This window comes from Cannabis sativa, chromosome 4 (genome assembly GCF_029168945.1).
Source record: "Cannabis sativa cultivar Pink pepper isolate KNU-18-1 chromosome 4, ASM2916894v1, whole genome shotgun sequence".
NCBI lineage: Eukaryota > Viridiplantae > Streptophyta > Magnoliopsida > Rosales > Cannabaceae > Cannabis > Cannabis sativa.
In genome coordinates, this window is record NC_083604.1 from 6461378 (window position 1) to 6483872 (window position 22495).

Genomic DNA, 22495 nt, shown 5'->3' on the forward strand with positions numbered 1-22495 from the left:
AGATAAAGAAAGATTTTAAATTTAATACTAAATTGATTTTAAAAAATTAATAGTAAATCTATTATGTTATCTTTTTATTTAATTTATTAAAATTAATTATCAAAACAAAATATCAAAATTACACCGTACAACAAATTAAAATATATAATAGTTTTAAATTACGTTTCGTTTAAGAAAAAAAAAACTTTATCTTTTTTTGGTTTCCAATTTACACTAAATATATTATTTAGAAAAGATATATAAAAAATTAAATTAATAATTATTTTTAATTTATAATGAAATGGTAATTGCTTTAAATAAAAAAAGATATAATGGGATAGTAATTATAATTAAACTAAACATGTAAATAGCTATTATATTTTCAAATACGTTTAAAAAGAGCTGTTAGATAAAAAAGCCGAATAATACTCATGATTTAAATATTTCTCCCTATCTTTTTTTCACTATATATAACAATGTGTACATGACTTTCAATCCATACTCAGCTCTCTTTCTCAATAGTTAATAATTAACGCAAAGGAAAAACAAAGAAAAACATGAAGATAGCAACATATTCTCTTCTCTCAGTTTTAACACTCATCGCATTCTTCTTCCTCGTATCCCAACCCGTGCCGGTGACTGGTCGGACACTGACCACAAATTCTAGATGGATTGTGGACGAGATGAGCGGAAAGAGAGTGAAACTGACCTGTGTGAATTGGGTTTCTCATCTAGAGCCTGTACTGGCCGAAGGACTCAACAAGCAGCCTTTAGATTCCATTGTAGGCCAAATCTCGTCATTGGGTTTTAACTGTGTTCGTCTCACTTGGCCAGTCTACTTGGCCACCAATAACTCACTTGCTTCTCTCACTGTTCGTCAGTCCTTTCAAAGATATGGTCTTTATGATGATATTGCTGGTATTGAGGCCAATAATCCTTCAATGATCGATCTTCCTCTCATCAAAGCCTACCAGGTACGTACTAATTAAACTTATGATTAATTCATTATAGATTGTTATGTATATTGAAGTGATCATGTTTATATATGTTATAGGTAGTGGTTGGTGCGCTTAGAAAAGGGAAAGTGATGGTGATACTGGACAATCATGTAAGCAAACCGAGTTGGTGTTGCAACAATCAAACAGACGGGAATGGGTTCTTTGGGGAAAAGTACTTCGACGCAGAGATGTGGATCAAAGGGCTTACTCGAATGGCCAAGCTCTTCAAGCATGATCACAATGTCATCGGCATGAGCTTAAGGAACGAGCTCCGTGGCCTCAAGCAGAATGAAGACGATTGGTACAAGTAAGTATAATTCATTAATTCAACCTAGCTATTTTAATTATTATAGTTTAATTATGAAAAATATTATTAAACTTTTTTACTGAAAAATCATGAGAAAAATACAAATATTATTTGTTGTTTGGAAGTGAAAAAAAAAGTGATGTGGAAAGAAAAAGTGATTTTCTTATGAAAATCTTACTTTATAATTTGTATAATTCTACAAATTTAATCTTATCTTTTATATTAACGATATATTTTTATTTTAGGGTCCTTTAAATATTATTTCTAAACACTGGATCATATAATCCAATATTTAGTTATTTATTATTTTATTATTTTATACTAATAACAGTTTATAATTCAAAATTTTAGTATAACAATTAATTTAAAATTATTTATCTATTTTTTCTCTTTCCTTGTCGAAATCAAATTTTATTTTATTTTATTTTTTAAAAAAAATCTCCAATTTTGAAACAAATAATTAATATATTAAAAAAAGAGAGAAAGTATTTGATTTGTTGATACATTTATGTAAACATAATTTAAAAATAAAAATAAAACCAACAAATTAAATAAAAAATTAATAGTACTAACTACTAATCATGAAATTATTAATTATTATAGGTACATGCAAAGAGGAGCCGAAGCAGTTCATAAAGCAAACCCAAGAGTTCTTGTTATTATCTCTGGTTTAAATTTCGATACTCACCTCTCATTCTTACACGACCGACCATTTGCACTAACATTTTCTGGGAAACTAGTATTCGAAGCACACTGGTATTCCTTTTCGGACAAAGATGCATGGGCAAATCAGAATGCAAACAAAGTGTGTGGTGTGTTGGCTGCTAACATGAAGAGACAATCAGGTTTTTTGGTTGAGAGAGGATTTCCTCTGTTTTTGAGTGAGTTTGGAGTGGACCAAAGGGGACTCAAAGAGAATGACAACAGGTGCTTAAATTGCATTTTAGCTGTAGCAGCTGAACTTGACTTGGATTGGGCTTTGTGGACTTTGGCTGGTAGTTACTACTACAAATCAGGTATTGTTGGGTTGGATGAGGTTTACTCAGTTTTGAACTATGATTTTGATGGAGTTCGAAATCAAACTATGCTAAACAAGATGACTTCAATTCGATACCCTTTTCAAGGTATGTTACAAATTTCATTCTAATAACCCTATTTGGCTATTTATATACAGTACCATCTCATGTGATAATGTTGTGAAATCTCTATCTAGTATATACATGCTTGCTCTTTTTTTTTTTTTTGCATTCAAACTTAATTAGCAATTAGCTAGATCTTTACTTTTTTAAAACATTTTTTTTTAGTTTTTGAAGGAATGTTTTGGATAGTTCAATATGAAGTACAGAAGTATATTAAGTAACTTATAATATTTAGAAAAATGTTAACTGATCAAATTTAAAATAACTAAAAAGTCTCGATTGTCACTTTTTTAAAACTCATGAATTTTATTAAATTTCCAATTTTTTTTTATGTGAAAATTATATATTTGATGAGTTTTTATACAATTTGTGTAAGCATGTGATTTTTTTTTCAATTTTATTTTCAAAAAAATTATTTTATTGGAAAAAATAAATAATATAAAAAAGTAGTATAAGATAATTTTGGTTACACTAAAGATGTAATTTGTTACTCTAATCTAAACTGTTTTTCCTATATTTTTATTTGAATTTTTCCCATAATTTACTTTTAAGAAAAAAATTAAAAAACTTTATTTTCGTAAACTTTGCTAAAAAAAACCATAAAAATGAAAAATTCCCCCCTTTTTTTATTCTCTCAAGAGACTAAACTAACAACAATGAAAAACTAAGGCTGAGTATACTTATGCTAAAACCTTTTCTCTTTTCTAATAAAAATTGGTATGCATTTATATATTGAAATTTGAATGGCTATGTTAACAAAATACAACACATATATGAAATTTGCAGGGCCAGGAATATCAACAGGTCTTCCACACAAAGTAATTTTCCACCCTGCAACTGGTCAATGTATTGTAAGGAAATCTCAATCTGGTCCATTGGCATTAGGCCCTTGCTCAAGCTCAGATGCATGGCATTTTTCACGTAACAAGAAGACATTGATGATTAGAGGAACACACTTTTGCTTAAGAGCAGCAGAAACAGGCCAACCAGCCCAACTTAGCAAAGATTGCACTGACTTTGATTCCAAATGGAAGCCCATGTCAGAATCCAACTTGCAACTATCCACTAAAACTGCCAAAAACGACATCGTTTGCCTAGACGTTAACTCTGAGAATGAGATTGTATTGAACCCTTGTTATTGCGTGAGTGAAGATAGTTCGTGCGACCCTTCAAGGCAATGGTTCAAGTTTGTTCACAGCACAAGAAAACCCCAGTTAGGATTTTCTTAATTTTCTAGTAATTGATCTAGGTTTGGAAAGGGATTTCTAGCTCCACATGACGTTAATATTAGAGAATAAGGTTTCGAATTTATATATGTTCAAAACCAGTATTATAGTTTGTTTATTAGCTTAGTCTATAGACTATTATATAGTATGAGTACAAATAATTCATTAACTAAAGTTAGTTTCACTTGTTCAATTAGCCAATAATTTCCTTGAATGTATATATATATATATATATATATACTAGTAAAAAGTTACGTGCGAAGCACGTATACTAATTTTATGTTAGGTATTTTTTACTTTATTTAAAAGATATAATTAACAATTAAAGAAAAAATATTATTACTTGTTAAGTGAGATTATTATTATGTATATCTAAATAATGTAATTTATAATTTTGACAATTAAAAGTAAATACTGGATGTAATATATTATAGTGTTTAAGAAAACTTGATAATTTAAGTGTAATATGTTCTTAAGATAATCCAAAAATAAACTAAAAATTCATGTTCAAATACTAAAGATAACACAACTTAAATGTGTGTGAAATAAAAAAGAAAATTAAAAATCAATCTCTAAATTATTGATAATTGAAGATAACATCTATCTAAAAGTTGTAGATAAAAAATCTATTTTTCACAAATTATAATGTGAAATGTTTTAGTTAAAGGGTGACTATTCAATGGTTACATTTTTATTGTAACTATATGGTTACATTTTTTTTTAACCTGCAATAGCAGGTTACTAATAGGTAGACTTTCCTTTTTTAGATTTAATTAATTATAATTAACTATTTTCTTAAAATAATTAATTAAATAGTAGACATTCCTTTTTTAGAATTATTTAATTATAATTAACTATTTTCTTAAAATAATTAATTAAATATTTAACAAGACCTCTTTTAGCAATTAATATTTATATTTAAATCCTTACTTGAATTATTTTAATAATTAAGCCATTTAATTATAATATTTACAATAAAATTTATTTTTTTTACAAAAATTAAACTTCTTTTGACACAAATTAAAATTCTCTTCTTATAATAAATTTTCAAATAATTAATTATTTTTAAATGATATTTAATTATTTTGTTACAATTATATGAACTAAATATGAGGCCTCAAGCTAATCAATCAATAACAAGTGCAACTATTTTTTTCTAAAAAATCCTTCAACTTATTTCATTTTTTACTTTTTAAATATTTAAATAAAAAAATTAAATAATTAAGTGTAATAATTTAAAATTAAGATTACAAGTATAATAAAATTTAAATTATGAAATTATATGTGTATAATTTTAAATTATAAAAAGTTTTGCTATAAAATTTTAAATAATTTAAGTATAAAAAAATAAATTACTAAAAGATCCTTATATAGTAATAAATTGTAAAAAATTAATTAATAATTATAATTAATTTAATTTTAAAATATAATTAATCTTAATTAAAGTTTTATAAGGAAATAAATGATTAGGTCACTTTCAGGTTACAAGTTATTTATTATTTATTTTTATTTAATTTCCAAATTAATCACAACCATTTAATAGTAATCCAATGGCTTAAAAAAATGTAACCATGATGGTTACAATAAAAATGTAACCATTGAAACCTCTTCCTTTAGTTAAAATACTTTATATATATATGGAACACTTCTAAATGGGTAATACCCATTGATGGGCACTCAAAAAAATTAATAAGGTAACAATCTAATAACCTTTTATGTCAAGTTTCTAATTATTATTTTTTTTTAAAAAAATTATATTTATTTTTTATAATATTGGAAATAATAATTATAACCTATACTTTGAAAAAATTATAAATTATTTTTAAAAATTAATTGAAATTACTACTTTATAATATTATGAAATTGTGAGTTTATTAATAATTTATTATTGTAAAACTAAGAATCATTTACATGTATATTAATGTGTTTTTTTAATAGGAGAATAAGAGCTTGATTGTGGAATCCAATTGTCTTAATATTATTCATGCTCTTAAAAATAAAACGCAACAATACTTCTTAGTTCTTACTTAGGGTATCATTGTTAGAGAAATATTATTATCATCTAATGATTTTTTTGACATTACCATGCATCATTCTCCTAGAATAACTAATGAGGTGTTGTTCATTATTTATATTATTAGGATTGGAAAATGATAATCTTGTCTAGGGATCAAGTATAATTTTTTATGTTGAAATTCTTGTGTTGGCAATTGCTATTATTCAATAATGTTTATGACACTTTTTTTCTTCGTTCATTTTTTTTGTTAAAATTTTATTCATTGGTTTTGTTCTTATAGATTTTGGTAAGCTCAAGTATTTTTTTAAAAAATAAAAATAGATAAATGATTAGCATCAAATATCAGTTCAAATATTAATGAGATTTGTTTTATTTTTGTTTTATTATTTTATTATATATAAATAATATTTTATTATTTTATTAAATATAAATAAAAAGTCACCCATGATTTTCTCATAAACTAAGAATTCAGTTATATAGGCACACTTTATATAGAATAGATATATATATATTTGGAAAAGCAACGTGCAAACACATGATTAGTACACTATATTAATTTTATACATGTGCATACCAGGCATATATATATGTAGCTAGACTGATTCTCAAGTCAAACAAAGGAAAAAAAACAAATTATCATGATTTGAGAATCGTATAAAAAAAATTTATATTAATAATCCAATTTAATAAACAACATGTTAATTAAGCCAATATATCATACAGTGAAAAATATATATATATAATTATACAGGATAAATATATATATATATAGACTATGTAAAAATTAAAATACCCTTTATATATTTTGACTCTGTAGAAATCCAGATGATTCTTCTCAAAAGAAAGAAACCCAAATAATAAAACTGGAATAAAAGTTGCAAGATAAAAAGATTGTCAAAAATAAGGAGATAAGATTAACATATATGAGTGTTAAATCAAATATGAAAACCTTGGACTCTTTCTCTTGAACGAACGATCTCTATTGAAGAAGATGATTATAAGATTAACCTATATATGATGTATAGTTTATTTTTTTTTTATATACTGAATATTGGGAAACATGTAAAATTATTGTGAGGAAAGTTTACAAAAATATTACACCAACTTTATAAAAATACTGTTTAAAATTTCAAAATTACAAAAAATAGAATTTAATTTTTAGTGAAAAAAGACAACCCTATATAATAACTTAATAACTTAACAAACATCAAAAATTTAATAACAAAATAACAAAACATTGATATAACTACAAAATAAAAAGAGAAATGGAGAGAGAAGAAAAAAAGGGGAAAAAAATTCATTGAAAAAAAAAGTCACCCAAAAATAAAAAAAATATTAAAAACAAAAAGCAAAACAAAAAACTTTTTGAAGTTCTAATAAGTAAAAAATAGTAAAAAAAAAAAAGAAAATTAAATAGTAAAAGTATAAATGTAACAATTTTCTTGTAAAGTTCGAAAAAAAATTATTACTTAGTAAATTTCTTATAAATATTGAGGGTGATTCTACGATACACTCCCTTAAAAGGGATGTACAGATGTACCCTCTACTTGTTTCGGCATCTAGAAAAATTTTGTAGTCTAATTTTTTTTCTTCATATTTATATACGTTATATCTATTTAAGGTATTCTATAAAAGTTTGAGATATTCGAAATAATTTACAATATTAAAAATAATGTTCAAACAATCTATTTTATACGCGTATAAAATAAAATAGTCACGCGTGCAACATACTGCTTGAACGCAATTTTTGGTGTATTAAACTTTTTTGAATTTCTTAAAATTTTGCAGGATGTCTTAAATAACTATAATTTACATGACGAGTCAATTTATTTTTTCGGATACTAAAACATATAGAGATATATCAGGTGCATTATAGAATTTTCCAATATTATTTGATATTCACGTATGTTTATATAAATATATAAATTTAAATTAAATATAATATTATATAGGGCTATTTACAAAAATATGAGAAAATAAAGATAAGTTTTGATATATATGGCATAAAAACTTAATTACACTAAATATGGCATTTTTTTAAAAAAACTTACAAATATGGGAAAAAGTCTTGAGGAATGCCATAAAAAACTTTAAATTTGTGTTTCTTTTTATTTATTTTTTCTTTTTTTAAAAAAATAAAATACTAAAATAAATAAAAAATGATCTCAACTATAGATATTATTTTTTTTTTACAGAAATTAAACTTGTTTTTTTTTTTTATTTAAACTACTATTTTTTTTCTTTGTTTTTTTGTTAAAAACTAATTATTTCATTAAAAGTAGCAAAAAAAAAAAAAAAATCAGTTTCATCAACATCATCCTGAAGAAAAAACAATATAAAAAATTATAATCTAAAGATAATATAAACTTTAAAAATCAGTTTCATCAACATTGAAAGAAACTAAAGAATAAAAAAAATAGTTTCATTATGTTATTAGATTTTTTTTTCAAGTTACTTTTTTATTATTTTGTTTCTAGGTTGGAAACTGTTGACCGAGGTTTTCGGCAACTATTAAAATATGATTATAATAAAGAGCTGTAAGAAAGTGAGATGAAGATTTTTTACGTGGTTGGGGCGTTAATGAGCCTTAGTCCACGAGCCTCTGTTATTAATGGATGTGTTTAATGGAGATTCTACACTTGAGAGAATGTCTTTCTCATAAATACAGAGAATGTTCTTGGTGAGTATTTTCTCTTCTTGCTCTTTTGCAACCCAAGATTCTCGACCCCATTAAATGAGCTTTGAGGGGGTATTTATAGTGTTTTGGTGGGGTAATCCCTAGAATTGTTCTTACACATGTATCTGTAAGTATCCATAAAGTTGGGCATTTCCGATGAATATACCATGGGTGATGCATGGTCAAATCCCTAGGTGCTGTAGGGCTTTTATGAAGAATGTCCTTTTTGCCTTGTGATTGACGTGACTCTTCGCAGAGTAGCCGTCGCTAGACTTAAATGATCATTACTGTAGCGCTGCTGTTCGGGGGTTGTGCCGTCAGACTTTATTGCGTGTTACAGTCCCAACACGCTTCCTCCCATGCAGCATTAAATGCGACTTGATTGCTCGGGAGAGACCTGACATATCCCGGAGAGCCTTCACGCTATACTAGCTTCCTGGAGTACCTTGTACTCCGGGTGCCTCCTCCGGGACCCATGCTAACAGCGCTTCCTGGTGGCGCACAAAGACTTAGCAAATCTTTCCAAGTTATCTGATCCACGTGTCCCCTCTCGACTGGTCCACGTATTTTGGGCGAATTCTGGAGCAATATTTACCCCCCAAGCCTTGTTTACTTAGTAAAAATAAACCAAGGCTTGTTCAAGTGTCTCCGGTTGACTCCTCGTTTCCCTAGCTCGGGCCTCGAGCGCGTGGGGGCAAATTAAATGATGTCATTTAATGCAGCGATTTGCTTTTTGCAGGAATGTCTCCAGCCGCCTCCTCGGTCTTCTGATACGAACCTGGGGGCGCGTGGAGGTGCGTCTGATAATGGCATTAAATGCAGCGATTCGCTTTTGCAGAGGTCGATTCGTTTCACGCCCCATGATTGATGCGGCGCATTAATGGTGTCAGACGGATACTCAAACGTTTCCACCGCCTTAATGGTAGATTGATCTGATCCGTTGATCTTTGGGAATTCGAATCGTGCGTCTCCCCCACCGTGCGATTGGTAGGTGATGACGCCTGTTCCTCATGCGTTTTTGCCTATAAAAGCCACCACCTTTCCTTCATTTCGGTTACTTTCCATTCCTTGCCATTTCTGCTCAAATTTCCTAGAGAGAAAAATTCCTCAAAGTAGCACGAACTGTCTTAATACCCAGACACTTCATTCAGTTTTCCGGTGTTTGACTTTGCCAGTTCTTCTCAACTCTCACTCAACCACATTCAGTACCTCCAGTTCAACGATCGACTGTAAGTTTCTTGCATCCTTAGATAATAACATGCTTATATTTACTTCGCTCGTTTTCTGGGTTCGTACTTAGAGGCTTCTGTGAGTGTTTAAGTTCTTCGAGTTCTGCTGTATGTTTACTGCGTTAGTTGTAGGATCGCCATTATCGTGCCCCTATTGTAGTTATACAGTTCTGTTTGAAGAGGGCCATGTGTTCTTCGTCTAACAGTCGCTTAGGGCATAGGATGGCTTTTCTCTTTTTTTTTCTTTTTTGCAAAACCACTTTCTGCGATTTCACTGCACCCGACACTTGTTCAGGGATTCTCTCCAGAGTTTCCCATGTGACACGTGTCCGGAGGGGGCCTCTTTCCAGCGGTTAGGGGACCCCCACTCCCTTTTTCTTGATTTAGGGTTTGGTATGGGACCTGACTGCTGGACTTTTCTTTTTCCCTTTTTGTTTTTTCTCAGAACACAAAATGTCTGCTTCTGGCTCAAAATCTTCGAAGAAGAAAGGGAAAAGTATGGCCACGCTGGAGGAGGTTTCTCTGGGACCCGTTGCCCAGGAGGGATACAAGCCCCGTGCAACTGGTTGGGAAGCGGCCGAGCTTCGATCGACCCTGACTTGTCCTCACCAGCTGGAGAACATTATTAATGTGGCTGGGATCAAACCCTCTACCTCAGGGACCTTCCACCGGCCTCCTCGTGACTCGGAGACGCCTAATCACAACTATGACGGCTTCGGGGCTTGGAGTCAGACCCATTTGATGACCGGTGCCATGCTCCCGCTCCAAGATTACTTTGTGAATTTTCTTGTATTTGTCGGCCTTGCGCCATACCAACTTATTCCTCAAGCTTACCGCCTGCTCTCAGGCTTATTTATTTTTTACACCGCCCGTGGCTGGGGGTCTCCCAGCCCGGCGGAAATTTTATATTTTTATGAACTTGTATCCGTCCCCAAGAAAGGGGACAAACTTAAGGATGGTTTTTATGGGTTCCGGATGCACCCTGCCAACGAAGGGGTGGTTCCGTATAATAGGCAGACTCATGTTAAGGAGTACCGCCACCGCTTTTTCTTTTCTTCCGGGTTCAGGGCCGTGGACCACCCGGAGCTTCTCACGGAGTGGGTGCGGATCCCACCTTACCAACGGACGCTTCCCACTCAGGCTTTCCTTCGAAGGGCCCAAGCCTTTGCCTCCTACGACCACGCCGATCTTGATGTCGGGGGCCTAGTCACCACGGAGAATTTTAGGAAGGCCAAACTTATCCTTTCTCACCAATCCGTGGATGACTCCAACCTCTCACGGGTCATCTGCCCCAACGTGAGGGCGCCGGTTGCGGAGAAGGCCTTCCGGGATGAGCTCATTACTACGGCAGAGAAGAAGTACCAAGATTATCTCTACCGGAAGGCCCAGGAGAAGGCGTACTCCAAGGCCCAGGCTGCCTCTGGGAGAGGGCTCCGCGTGGGGAGTCCGGTGGTGCGGAGGAGCCAAGCCATTGGCGGGAAGTCCGAAGCAAAATTTTTTGACAAGATACTTCAAGAAGAGATTGAGGATCGTCCCGCCGGGGGGCCCCTTCATCTTGAAGATTCTTCCGAGAAACAGACTTCCCGGCCTCAGCCTTCAGCCCCCGAACCAAACTCGGGTGCTCCCGGTGCTAGCACTTCCGGTGCCGGCGGTAAGTCTCCCTTGATAATACGCTATGTTCCTTCCGTTGATGAATATACCAGTCATAGGCCCGTAGGGTTCGACGAGCGTCTCCGTAGATTTAAGATGCCGTGACCCGGTGGGGGATCGTTTGAAGGAATTTTATTTTTCGAACTTAGGAGATTACCTAGGTCGGTCCGGATGGGCTCCGCCCTCCGGAACCTATTCCTTAGGTCCATCGGCTTACATAGCGTCCGGGGTTTCGGCCCTCGGACGGTTATCTTGGAGATGATCTTGCCCGGCATTAAAGTTCAGGACTTTGCTAGGGCCGAATTAGGAAGTTCGGGTAGGAGTAGCTTATTTGCTGTATCTTTTATAAGCGGTTCCTCACGAACTTCTAACACTTGCTTATTTTTTGGAACAGGTATCTCCATGGATGCCATCCTGGAACAGCTTGCCGGGGTTCATACTCCCGTGGCTCCTCCGGCTTTCACCCCCTCTCCCCCGGCCCCTTCCTTGTAGGTTCCTTCCGGCGCTCCCCCCGAAACCATTGACTTAGTGGATGACGAGGAGGTGCTTCCGGGAGAAGGCCAAGGGAAAGGGTGGGACTTCTCGGAGGAAGCCGTTGAGGGTACAGGAGAGCCTCCAGCCCCTCCGGAGGTAGCAGAGGAGGACGAGGAGGAGCCTGAAGTGGCTCTGATTCGCAAGCGTAAGGGCAAGATGATTGCCCAGGACGAGCCGAAGAGGCCTCGGAGGGCCAACACTCCTGCCCATGTCCTAGACGGCGGGGTCTCCCCGATGGAGGAAAATCTTGCTCCTCCCCACATCGAGCTTACCCCGATTCCGGGGGAGGAGGTGAGGCAGGAGCTTCGCATAGCCAAACACAACTACGCTATGGATGAGTACTCCCGGGGGTATGCCGAAGTGGAGGCCCTTAGGAGGATTCTGCGAGCTGAGGTTGAGGCGAGCATCAACCACCCGGAATACCATGATCCGTGGAACCTTAATCTGGACCCCTTAACGGACTGGTTTCGTCCCCTCCTAGGGCCTACCTTGGCTCCCTTTGCCGCGGAGATGACCGGCGAGTTCGCTTCTCAGCTTACACGTTGCGCGCCCAAGCGGTTTGCCACTTGCGATTCCTTGAACTCCATCTTCCAGGTCCAGGACCTCAGCCATTCTCTCACGGTGGTAAGTACTTTGCAATTTTTTGCGTTTCCTTTTTGTTGTTTGTATTTTGTTTTCTTCCTTTGAGAAATTTTTCCTTATACTTCGTTATGGTTCAGCTTGCTGCTGAGGCTGGCCGCCTCTCCAGGAACATCATAAACCATGGCTTCGCTCTGTCCGATTTTGGGGACATGAATGACGTCAGGAAGGTCCTCCAAGACCTCACAGCGGAGAGGCAGATCTACCAGGAGGCTGCCGAGCGCCAGGAGGCAGCGGCCAAGGCCAAGGAAGAGGAGGCCAGACGGAGGGAGGCTCAGGCGGAGGCCATGATCCGGGACGAGGCTCAGCGGAGAGACAGGATGGAGGCCCATCATCAGGAGGAACTCAGGGCTCAAACCGAGGCTGCCGAGAAGGCCAGGCGAGATCTCCGGGAGGCCAGGGAGGCTTTGGATGAAATGGCCGCCAAGGTGAGATCTCTAGAGGAGACTCACCAGTCGGACATTGAATCCAAGGCCGCTCTAGCTGCGGAGCTGAAGGAGCTTAGGGATTTCAAAGAACAGTCCACCAGGAAGGCCAAGAGGACCGAGCTCCTTTCTCCTGTTTCCTGCGCCCGGTGCCCGAAGCGCTTTGATGATGGTGTCTACATGGCTTGGGCCACCAATGATCACAGTATCAAGCTTACTTTTTATCCCAAACCTGAGGAGATGATTGCCAGATTTCGGGAAAAGAAGAAGAAGCTTGATGCTGCGCTTGAGGCACGGATTGGACCTCGTCTTCCTCCACGGGGTGACTGAGCTGCCGTATTATTGACCCAGATTCTACCCGTTTCTCTTATAACTCTTTTTTTTTGTTTGTACATATTTGCTGCTGCCTTAGAACAATTTACATATAGGCGGCAACTTTCATTTGAAGGGGAGACAATTATATTTTAAGGCCTGTCCCCGGGCCATTTATATGTATATGACCTGCCCTTTGGGCTAGGATATTTTTTTTTATATATATATGTGATCTTTATTTGTCACACTTAGATATTTTAACCTGTCCTTTGGCTCAGGGTTTTTATGCTTATGCTTTTTATTTTTGCGCATATTTTTTGACCTGCCCTTTGGGTCAGGATATTTTACTTAGTTTGTTTCTGTTTGTCCGTGCGGTATACCCTAGTACCCCCCTGAGTGGCATAGAAACTTTGTTTTTAAGGCACTCAGTTTTATTTAATATAGAGGAGGCATACATTTGGACGGTACAAACACTTTGAACAAAATCTAAGTTTAATTCGCTACTGGTAATATTTTCTGAGGTGATCGGCATTCCAGGCTCTTGGGACAGTAGTTCCGTCCATTCTTTTCAGTTTGTAAGTGCCAGAACCGATTTCGTCCTCAATTTCGTATGGTCCTTCCCAATTTGGTCCAAGTACCCCCACTCCGGGTTCTTGGGTGGCTGGAAAAACCCTTCTTAGGACCATATCCCCAATAGCAAATTTTCTGTTTTTAACCTTGGAGTTAAAATACTTGGTCACCTTCTTTTGATAAGCAGCCATCCGTATTTGAGACTCATCCCGGAGTTCTTCGACTTGATCCAAAGCCTCTTGGAGCGTGCACGATTAGTGGCCGGATCATAAGTCGTCCTCTGTGGGATGGGAATAATGTTTCCACGGGACCATTGCTTCACAACCGTACGCCATTGAGAACGGCGAGTGACCGGTTGTGGTTACGGGGGTCGTCCGGTAGGCCCACAATACCCTTGGCAATTCTTCGGGCCGATTATTTTTACAGGCCAGTAGCTTCTTTTTCAAGGTGACCTTTAGGATTTTATTGACTGCTTCCGCTTGGCCGTTTGTTTGAGGCCGGGCTACCGCGGAGAAGCTTTTTACCACTCTGTGTTGGTTGCAGAAGTCAGTAAATTCCTCGCAATCAAATTGCTTTCCATTGTCTGAGACTATTTTATGAGGCAAGCCGTATCGACACACTATGTTTTTAATAACAAAGTCCAATGCCTTCTTAGCAGTTATTGTCTTCATAGGCTCAGCCTCTGTCCACTTGGTGAAGTAGTCCACTGCTACTATTGCATACTTTACCCCTCCTTTTCCCGTAGGTAGAGACCCGATGAGATCTATTCCCCAGACCGCGAAGGGCCAGGGGCTGGTCATCAAAGTGATCTCATTTGGAGGGGCTCTCGGTATGTTCGCGTATCTTTGGCACGAGTCACACTTTTGGACATAGTCTATACAATCTTTTTTCATTGTTGGCCAGAAGTACCCTTGCCTCAATATTTTCTTTGAGAGGCTGGGTCCTCCCGTATGATCTCCACAGAACCCTTCATGGACTTCCAGCATGATTTGTCTAGCTTCAGGGTCCGATACACACCTTAAATAAGGCATGCTGAGTCCTCTCCGGTAGAGAATTTGATCCATCATTACATAACGATGAGCACGATGCGAATCTTTCGAGACAGTGCCCTCTCTTGGGGCAACTCACCTGTGGTTATGTACTTTATGATGGGGACCATCCAGCTGGGTTCTTGCCCAACCGTTTGTGTGGTCTCTTTTATTTTGATGCTTGGCTCTGCCAAGCGTTCCACTGGTACTACCCCCAGCTCTTCGATTTCGCTGTCCGAGGCTAACTTAGCCAGACAGTCCGCGTGAGCGTTCTTTTCTCGGGGGATTTTTTCTATTTTATAATCCGTGAATTCGTGGAGTAGTTCTCGGACTATTGTTACGTACGCGGCCATCCTCTCGCCGCGAGTTTGGTATTCTCCGGAAACTTGGTTTACGACCAGCTGAGAATCACTGTAGACTTCCATTCTCTTGGCTCCTACAGCTTTAGCCAATTTTAGCCCTGCTATCAGGGCCTCATATTCGGCTTCATTATTCGAAGCTGCGAAGTTGAATCAGAGTGTTGCCTAGAGCCGCAATCCAGTAGGTGATATCATAGCCACTCCGGCTCCTGAACCGTTCTCATTAGAAGCTCCGTCCACAAATACTCTCCAAGTGGGGATTGGTGGCTCCAGTGTATTGGCTGTCGCCTCGGCTTCATTGCATTCGGTGATGAAGTCTGCCAAGGCTTGGCCTTTTATGGAAATCCGGGGCACGTAATGTAAGTCGAACTGACTCAGCTCCATCGCCCACTTGAGGAGTCTTCCGGATGCTTCAGGCTTCTGGAGAACTTGCCGGAGTGGATGATTGGTCAAAATTCTGATCGGATGGGCTTGGAAGTATGGTCTCAACTTCCTTGATGCCATCAGGAGGCAGAATACTAATTTTTCAATAACCGGGTACCTTGTCTCGGCCCCTACCATGCGCTTACTAACATAGTACACGGGGTGCTGAATTTTTTCTTCCTCCCGGACCAGTGCAGCACTGACCGCATGCTCGGAGACGGCCAAGTAAAGGAACAAGTCTTCTCCAAGGACGGGTTTTGATAGGATAGGAGGTTTGGTGTAACACCCTAACTAACTTAGGCGTATTACGTGATTTTCAAACATACTGTGCAGCTCGTTGCTAATCAACGAGGTTTATGGAAAAACGTGATTAATTAAAATTTTGCTTTTTAATTAAACTTATAAAACAATATTACAAAAGACTCGGGATCCCGATTATAAAAATATTTACAAAAGTTTAACTGTTACATAAAAATAAAGGTCGTCTAACAACCAGTTACAAAAATCAGCCTTGCTGTCCCGAGGATCGTACGCTCCAGGCCTAACCGCCCCGACATGTACAACCTTCATAAGCTCGCTCACGGTCCATCAGCTCTAGCCTTGCCTTTACCTACACATCAACGTAGAACTGTGAGTCGACAGACTCAGTAAGAAAAGCATAATAATACTCATACATAATACTAACTACCGTGTCCAACACGATACTGAGTCCCGCTACTGCCATGTCCAACATGGTACTGAGCCACTACTGCCATGTCCAACATGGTACTGAGTTCTGAACGTTCATAGGGACAGTACTATTGACACGTAACAACCTGATCGGTCGAACCGGTCATACTCCGGCTGCTGGTCATACTCCAGCCTGTACCGACGTGTTACTATATCCGCCTGATCGGTCGAACCTGGTCATACTCCGCCGCTGGTCATACTCCGGCTGTCGTACCGACGGGATACGTCAATAGCACGGAACCACCAACCAAGTGTCAGCCTGATCGGTCAAACCGGTCATACTCCGGCTGCTGGTCATACTCCAGCCTGTACTGTTAGGCTATTTTTAGCCTATGTTTTGGATCCAATTTATGTGCATCTTTAGCTGTGTTGGGACGGAATTACGCTTGTTTTCTATGTTTTCAGGTTCTTTGGAGTAAAAGAGGTCTCGGGTGCAGAAATTCATTAAAAGACGTGCTGAGTCGAAGAAAAACTTAATTTTTGAGTTTTTGCATATCTGGCCGCGGCGATGAAGAGGCTCGCCGCGGCGAGTTACGAGATACAGAGAGAGCCTAAAATTGGCAAATTCTCGCTGCGGCGAGAGGAAGCTTGGCCGCGGCGAGATCCCGTACGGACCAGGGGCATTTTCGTCCATCGAACCCTAAATTTCAATTATAAATAGAAAACTGCGATTGGAAGTCAGGAGAGCGATTTGGAACCCTAAAACACAGCAGAAAGAGGCAAGAAGAGCAAAGGAAATCAAAGTGAAGATCCAGATTCATCCACCAACAGTTTCTTTCTCTATTCCTCTTTAATTTATTTATGTTGAATATTGCTTTAGGAATGGCTATGGATTTGTTTCTGAACTAAATTTCCCATTTAGGGAGGATGATGATTGTTGTTTAATGTTTTGCCTAGTTAATGTTTAATTACCATTCCTCAATTCTTGTGTGTGAAATTATCTTAATTTGTGTTTAACTTCATGTTTAAGATTGATCACCTTGTGCATGCTCTATGATCTCAATTCAAAATCTGAAAAGTGAGAATTGAGAATGCTAAAATTAAGATAATCGATGTTCTATGTGAAACGAAAGTATTTACATGACTTATGTGACGAGTAGATTATTACTTAATGCTGATTTCATGTTAGTTTAATTAAGGAATTAATTAGATAACATGTGATTTAGAATCTAGAAGATCTGAAAGGAGCTAGGTTATTTCATAATCTGTCATTCACTCCAATAATAGGATAGTAATTAATCATTAACAATTTGGGTAAACAACAACAGGATTCTCCTCCCTATTGCCTCATCTTGCTCAACCTTAAAGTGTGTTTTTAAGTTTTCTGAATTTCTTTCATATTTTACTGTTTTAAATCATAATTGCTTTTGACTTACCGAATAGAATCATAAGTATAATTTAGTGGTACTTAATCCAATTCCCTGTGGGATCGACCTCACCTGTGTGAGATTTACTACTTGATTGCGTATACTTGCGTAGTGTTTAAAAATATAGCAACAAGTTTTTGGCGCCGTTGCCGGGGAATTGTTAAAGATTAATATTACATAAAATTATACTAACTTCTACTTTGGTATATTTTCTCTTGCTGATTTTTCTAACCTTTTTCTTGCAATATTTTCTTGATTTATTTCAGGAATCCTAAGTGCATGCGCCGTCAAGGACAATCAGTCATATTACCAGTTGATCCTGAAATTGAGAAAACTTGCAGGAAGAATCGAAAGAACAAGAGGCAAGAAAGAGTTTCAGCAACTGCTGAAACATCAGAAATCATGGCTGCCAATGTGAACAATAATGTTGGGAACAATGGGCGTAATAATGGTAATAATGGAGGCGCTGTGGAAGATCAAGCTAATGGCCGAAGCTTGAGAGATTACATTCTCCCTACTCTGACGGGAGTGCAGTCATGTATTAGGCCACCGGAAGTGGATGCAAACAACTTCGAGATCAAACTTGCCATCCTTCAAATGGTGCAGTCTTCAGTTCAGTTTGGTGGTCTCCCTTCTGAAGATCCTAATTTGCATCTCTCTAACTTCATGGAACTTTGTGAAACTTTTAAAGTTAATGGAGTTAGCGACGATGCCATTAGATTGAGGTTGTTTCCATTCTCGCTCAGAGAACGAGCCAAGAGTTGGTTGAATTCTTTGCCACCGAATTCTATTGCTACATGGAATGATCTGGCAACAAAATTCTTGTCAAAGTTCTTTCCTCCAGCGAAGTCTGCAAAGCTAAGAGGTGAAATCAACAACTTCTGTCAGCAAGATAATGAATCTCTCTATGAGGCTTGGGAGAGGTTTAAAGATCTGATCAGGAGGTGTCCCCATCATGGTATAGAGAAGTGGATGCTGGTTCACAACTTCTACAACGGGTTGGTTGGTAATACTAGAACTCTAATAGATGCAGCAGCTGGCGGAGCTTTTATGAGAAAGAGTGCTAATGAGGCATATGATCTATTGGAGGAGATGGCTCTAAACAACCAGCAGTGGCCAACTGAAAGGAGTCAATCCAAGAAGGTAGCTGGTGTGTTAGAAGTCGATGCCATCACAAAGTTAACAGCTCAGGTTGAGGCATTGACTAAAATCATTGCAGGGCAAGCTAAGCAAGCCCAAATTGTTTGTGAGTAATGTGGAGGAAGTCATCACTTTTCGGAGTGCCAAGCAGATGTGGATGATTTGCCAATGGATGAAGCTAAGGCCATTGGGAATTTTTCACAGAACAACAACAACAACAATTATGGGTTTAACCAGAATAACAACCGAAAAAATAGTGGGTTCTATCAACAAAGAAATCAGAACCAACAGTTTAATCAGCAACAAGCCTCTGGTGGAAGTTCTAGTTTGCAGACAGATTTATTGCTCCAATTCATGATGGAAACTAGAGCCTCTATTAAAACTCTAGAAACTCAAATGGAACAATTGGCTACTCAAGTGGCAAACCAAGCTCAAGGAAATTCACCTAGCACTAGTGAGGCAAAAGGAAAAGAGCAATGTAAAGCAATTTCCTTGAGGAGTGGAAAGAATTATGATGGGCCTGATGTGGTACAACCATTCAATGAAGAAGTTATAGATCAATCAGCACCAACTCCAACGTCAATAGAAAAGAAGGCTACTGATAGTCCTGCACCACAACAACAGTCTCCACCAATCAGTATTGATCATCATGTGAAGATACCTTATCCTCAGAGACTCCGAAAGACCAATCTAGACAAGCAGTTTACAAAATTTCTAGAGGTCTTCAAAAGACTACACATCAACATTCCTTTTGCTGAAGCCTTGGAACAAATGCCCCGTTATGTGAAGTTCATGAAGGAGATATTGTCTAAGAAGAGAAAAATGGAGGACTATGAAACAGTGGCATTAACTGAGGAGTGTAGCGCCATTTTGCAAAAGAAACTACCGCCCAAGCTTAAAGATCCGGGTAGTTTCAACATTCCATGCTCAATAGGGGGTTCTATACAAACAAAAGCTTTATGTGATCTGGGAGCCAGTATCAACTTAATGCCCCTATCAATGTTCAAAAGATTAAAATTAGGGGAAGCAAAACCCACAACAGTTACTTTACAAATGGCAGATCGGTCTTTGACTCATCCTCGGGGTATAATTGAAGATGTCTTGGTAAAGGTTGGTAAGTTCATCTTCCCTGCTGATTTCTTAATACTTGACATGGAAGAAGATGAGAATATTCCTATCATCTTGGGAAGACCATTCCTAGCAACGGGAAGAGCATTAATTGATGTACAGAAGGGGGAGTTAAAGTTGCGTGTTCAAAAAGAAGAAGAGACTTTCAAAGTATTTGCTGCAACTGAAATTCCTACTTGTTGTCGACTGGAAGTTGTAAAGGATGGTCGAGAAGTCACTACCAACAAGACGAAAGGGAAGTCTAAAGAACGATTTCGAACTGTTCGACGACGTATGAAAAGACTGTTGTGTGGGAAATATGAAGGTGACTCTCAATCTAAGGAAAGCTTTAAAATTTGCAACATTGGAGGTCAGTTTTCTTCGTTTGGCACAAAGGCCCTCATGGATGCGAGAGGTGGATTCTACCCGCCACCACCTCCACCGCCATACTGATGTGGCGCTCAGGTAAGTTTCTCTCACCCTGGTTTATTTTCACACATTGGGGACAATGTGCATTTTAGTTTGGGGGGGGGGGGAAACTTAATTTATTTTTTTTCGCATTAGTTTGTTTTAGTTTTTTTTTTTAGTCTTGTGTGATAGCTAAATTGAAAGATGGATTAAATTGTTGTTATTCACTTGTGCAATGGATTGAAACATAACTGTGTGCTTGACTTGCAACTGTTTGAATTAAATTGGATGTGTGCTAGGAAGTGATTCATGTAGATTTAAAACATTTGCTATTCTCACATATCACTTGTGTTCTATTTGGATTGTGGAATGACTGAATGAACATGAAATAGAATTTGTTTGACATACTCTCTTGAAGCGAAATTCTTGTTGATTTTTGTTTGGAAAGTGATTTAGGCAAGTTTTCTTTGGAACGATTGAGCCTTTCAAGCCTACCTAAAAAAAAAAGTTTTATCCTTAGTATACCCAAAGTTGAGCCTTAGCCTGTTTTAAAAAAAAAAAATTTTCACCACTTAACTGAGCTGAATTCGTTATCTTAAACTCTTTTCACCCTGAACATACCTTATTATGCCATGAGCCTTGAAACAAGTTTGGGGGGAGTAAGTGCTGTAAGTGAAAAAAAAAATATATATATAAAGTGTAGGAATGAGAGATTGAAAAAAAAATAATAAGAATATTGTGTGTTGTGCCTATGAAAAAAAAGAAAAAATGTGTCTTCTTGAAGAAAAAAAGTTAAGAAAATTATGAGGCACACACATAAGAAAAAAATTGCAATCTCTTATTTCTGTTTTTGGGATATATGGAAAGAAAGCAAAATAAATGTCTAGGCTTGCTTGGTTAATAGTGCTTATGGTATAGTATAGCCTAAATGACTTCTCACCTACCCATGTACCTAAGCCATGTGATGTTAACCGAAAAAGACCTATTGATTCCAAATAGAAATTTGTCAACATTAGTAGAGAGAGGTATGTCATTCAAACTTATTGATCATGTGTTAGTGGGATGTTGGAAAGTTAGAACAGTTGTGATATTGATGGAAATTGCGATGTTTTATGTTTGTATGACTTACTTACTTGTAAATTGCACATTCAACTTAGTTCTTAGAGTTGGCAAGTTGAAATTCTGGTTATTGATGGATTGAAGTTGTGCAGGTGGTGGTAACACTTAAATTGTTGGAAAGTTCAGCTATCATTGTCAGTTTTTTAGTTTAGTTTTAGTTTACTCGGGGACGAGTAAAGAGTCAGTTTGGGGGAGTTTGTTAGGCTATTTTTAGCCTATGTTTTGGATCCAATTTATGTGCATCTTTAGCTGTGTTGGGACGGAATTACGCTTGTTTTCTATGTTTTCAGGTTCTTTGGAGTAAAAGAGGTCTCGGGTGCAGAAATTCATTAAAAGACGTGCTGAGTCGAAGAAAAACTTAATTTTTGAGTTTTTGCATATCTGGCCGCGGCGATGAAGAGGCTCGCCGCGGCGAGTTACGGGATACAGAGAGAGCCTAAAATTGGCAAATTCTCGCCGCGGCGAGAGGAAGCTTGGCCGCGGCGAGATCCCGTACGGACCAGGGGCATTTTCGTCCATCGAACCCTAAATTTCAATTATAAATAGAAAACTGCGATTGGAAGTCAGGAGAGCGATTTGGAACCCTAAAACACAGCAGAAAGAGGCAAGAAGAGCAAAGGAAATCAAAGTGAAGATCCAGATTCATCCACCAACAGTTTCTTTCTCTATTCCTCTTTAATTTATTTATGTTGAATATTGCTTTAGGAATGGTTATGGATTTGTTTCTGAACTAAATTTCCCATTTAGGGAGGATGATGATTGTTGTTTAATGTTTTGCCTAGTTAATATTTAATTACCATTCCTCAATTCTTGTGTGTGAAATTATCTTAATTTGTGTTTAACTTCATGTTTAAGATTGATCACCTTGTGCATGCTCTATGATCTCAATTCAAAATCTGAAAAGTGAGAATTGAGAATGCTAAAATTAAGATAATCGATGTTCTATGTGAAACGAAAGTATTTACATGACTTATGTGACGAGTAGATTATTACTTAATGCTGATTTCATGTTAGTTTAATTAAGGAATTAATTAGATAACATGTGATTTAGAATCTAGAAGATCTGAAAGGAGCTAGGTTATTTCATAATCTGTCATTCACTCCAAGAATAGG

At 37.1% G+C, this 22495-nt stretch overlaps 1 protein-coding gene and 1 non-coding gene across 2 annotated transcripts; one reads left to right on the forward strand and one right to left on the reverse strand.

Annotated features, from left to right (window-relative positions):
* The first annotated feature begins 482 nt into the window (after window positions 1-482).
* On the forward strand, window positions 483-3823 carry LOC115714540 (glycosyl hydrolase 5 family protein-like). The gene is made up of 4 exons (XM_030643274.2): window positions 483-953; window positions 1034-1284; window positions 1888-2408; window positions 3210-3823. The coding sequence occupies exons 1-4, from the start codon at window positions 537-539 to the stop codon at window positions 3650-3652; spliced, it is 1632 nt and encodes a 543-aa protein (XP_030499134.2). The 5' UTR covers window positions 483-536; the 3' UTR covers window positions 3653-3823.
* A 14640-nt stretch (window positions 3824-18463) lies between these two features.
* On the reverse strand, window positions 18464-18570 carry LOC133037535 (small nucleolar RNA R71). The gene has a single exon (XR_009687622.1). It is a non-coding gene; the product is annotated as a small nucleolar RNA R71 (small nucleolar RNA).
* Between the last annotated feature and the right edge of the window lie 3925 nt (window positions 18571-22495).

Coding starts and splice junctions, on each gene's coding strand:
- LOC115714540 (XM_030643274.2), top strand. CDS start 537: ATGAAGATAGCAACATATTCTCTTCTCTCAGTTTTAACACTCATCGCA. Junction 1,285..1,887: donor AATGAAGACGATTGGTACAA/GTAAGTATAATT, acceptor TAATTATTATAG/GTACATGCAAAGAGGAGCCG. Junction 2,409..3,209: donor AATTCGATACCCTTTTCAAG/GTATGTTACAAA, acceptor TGAAATTTGCAG/GGCCAGGAATATCAACAGGT.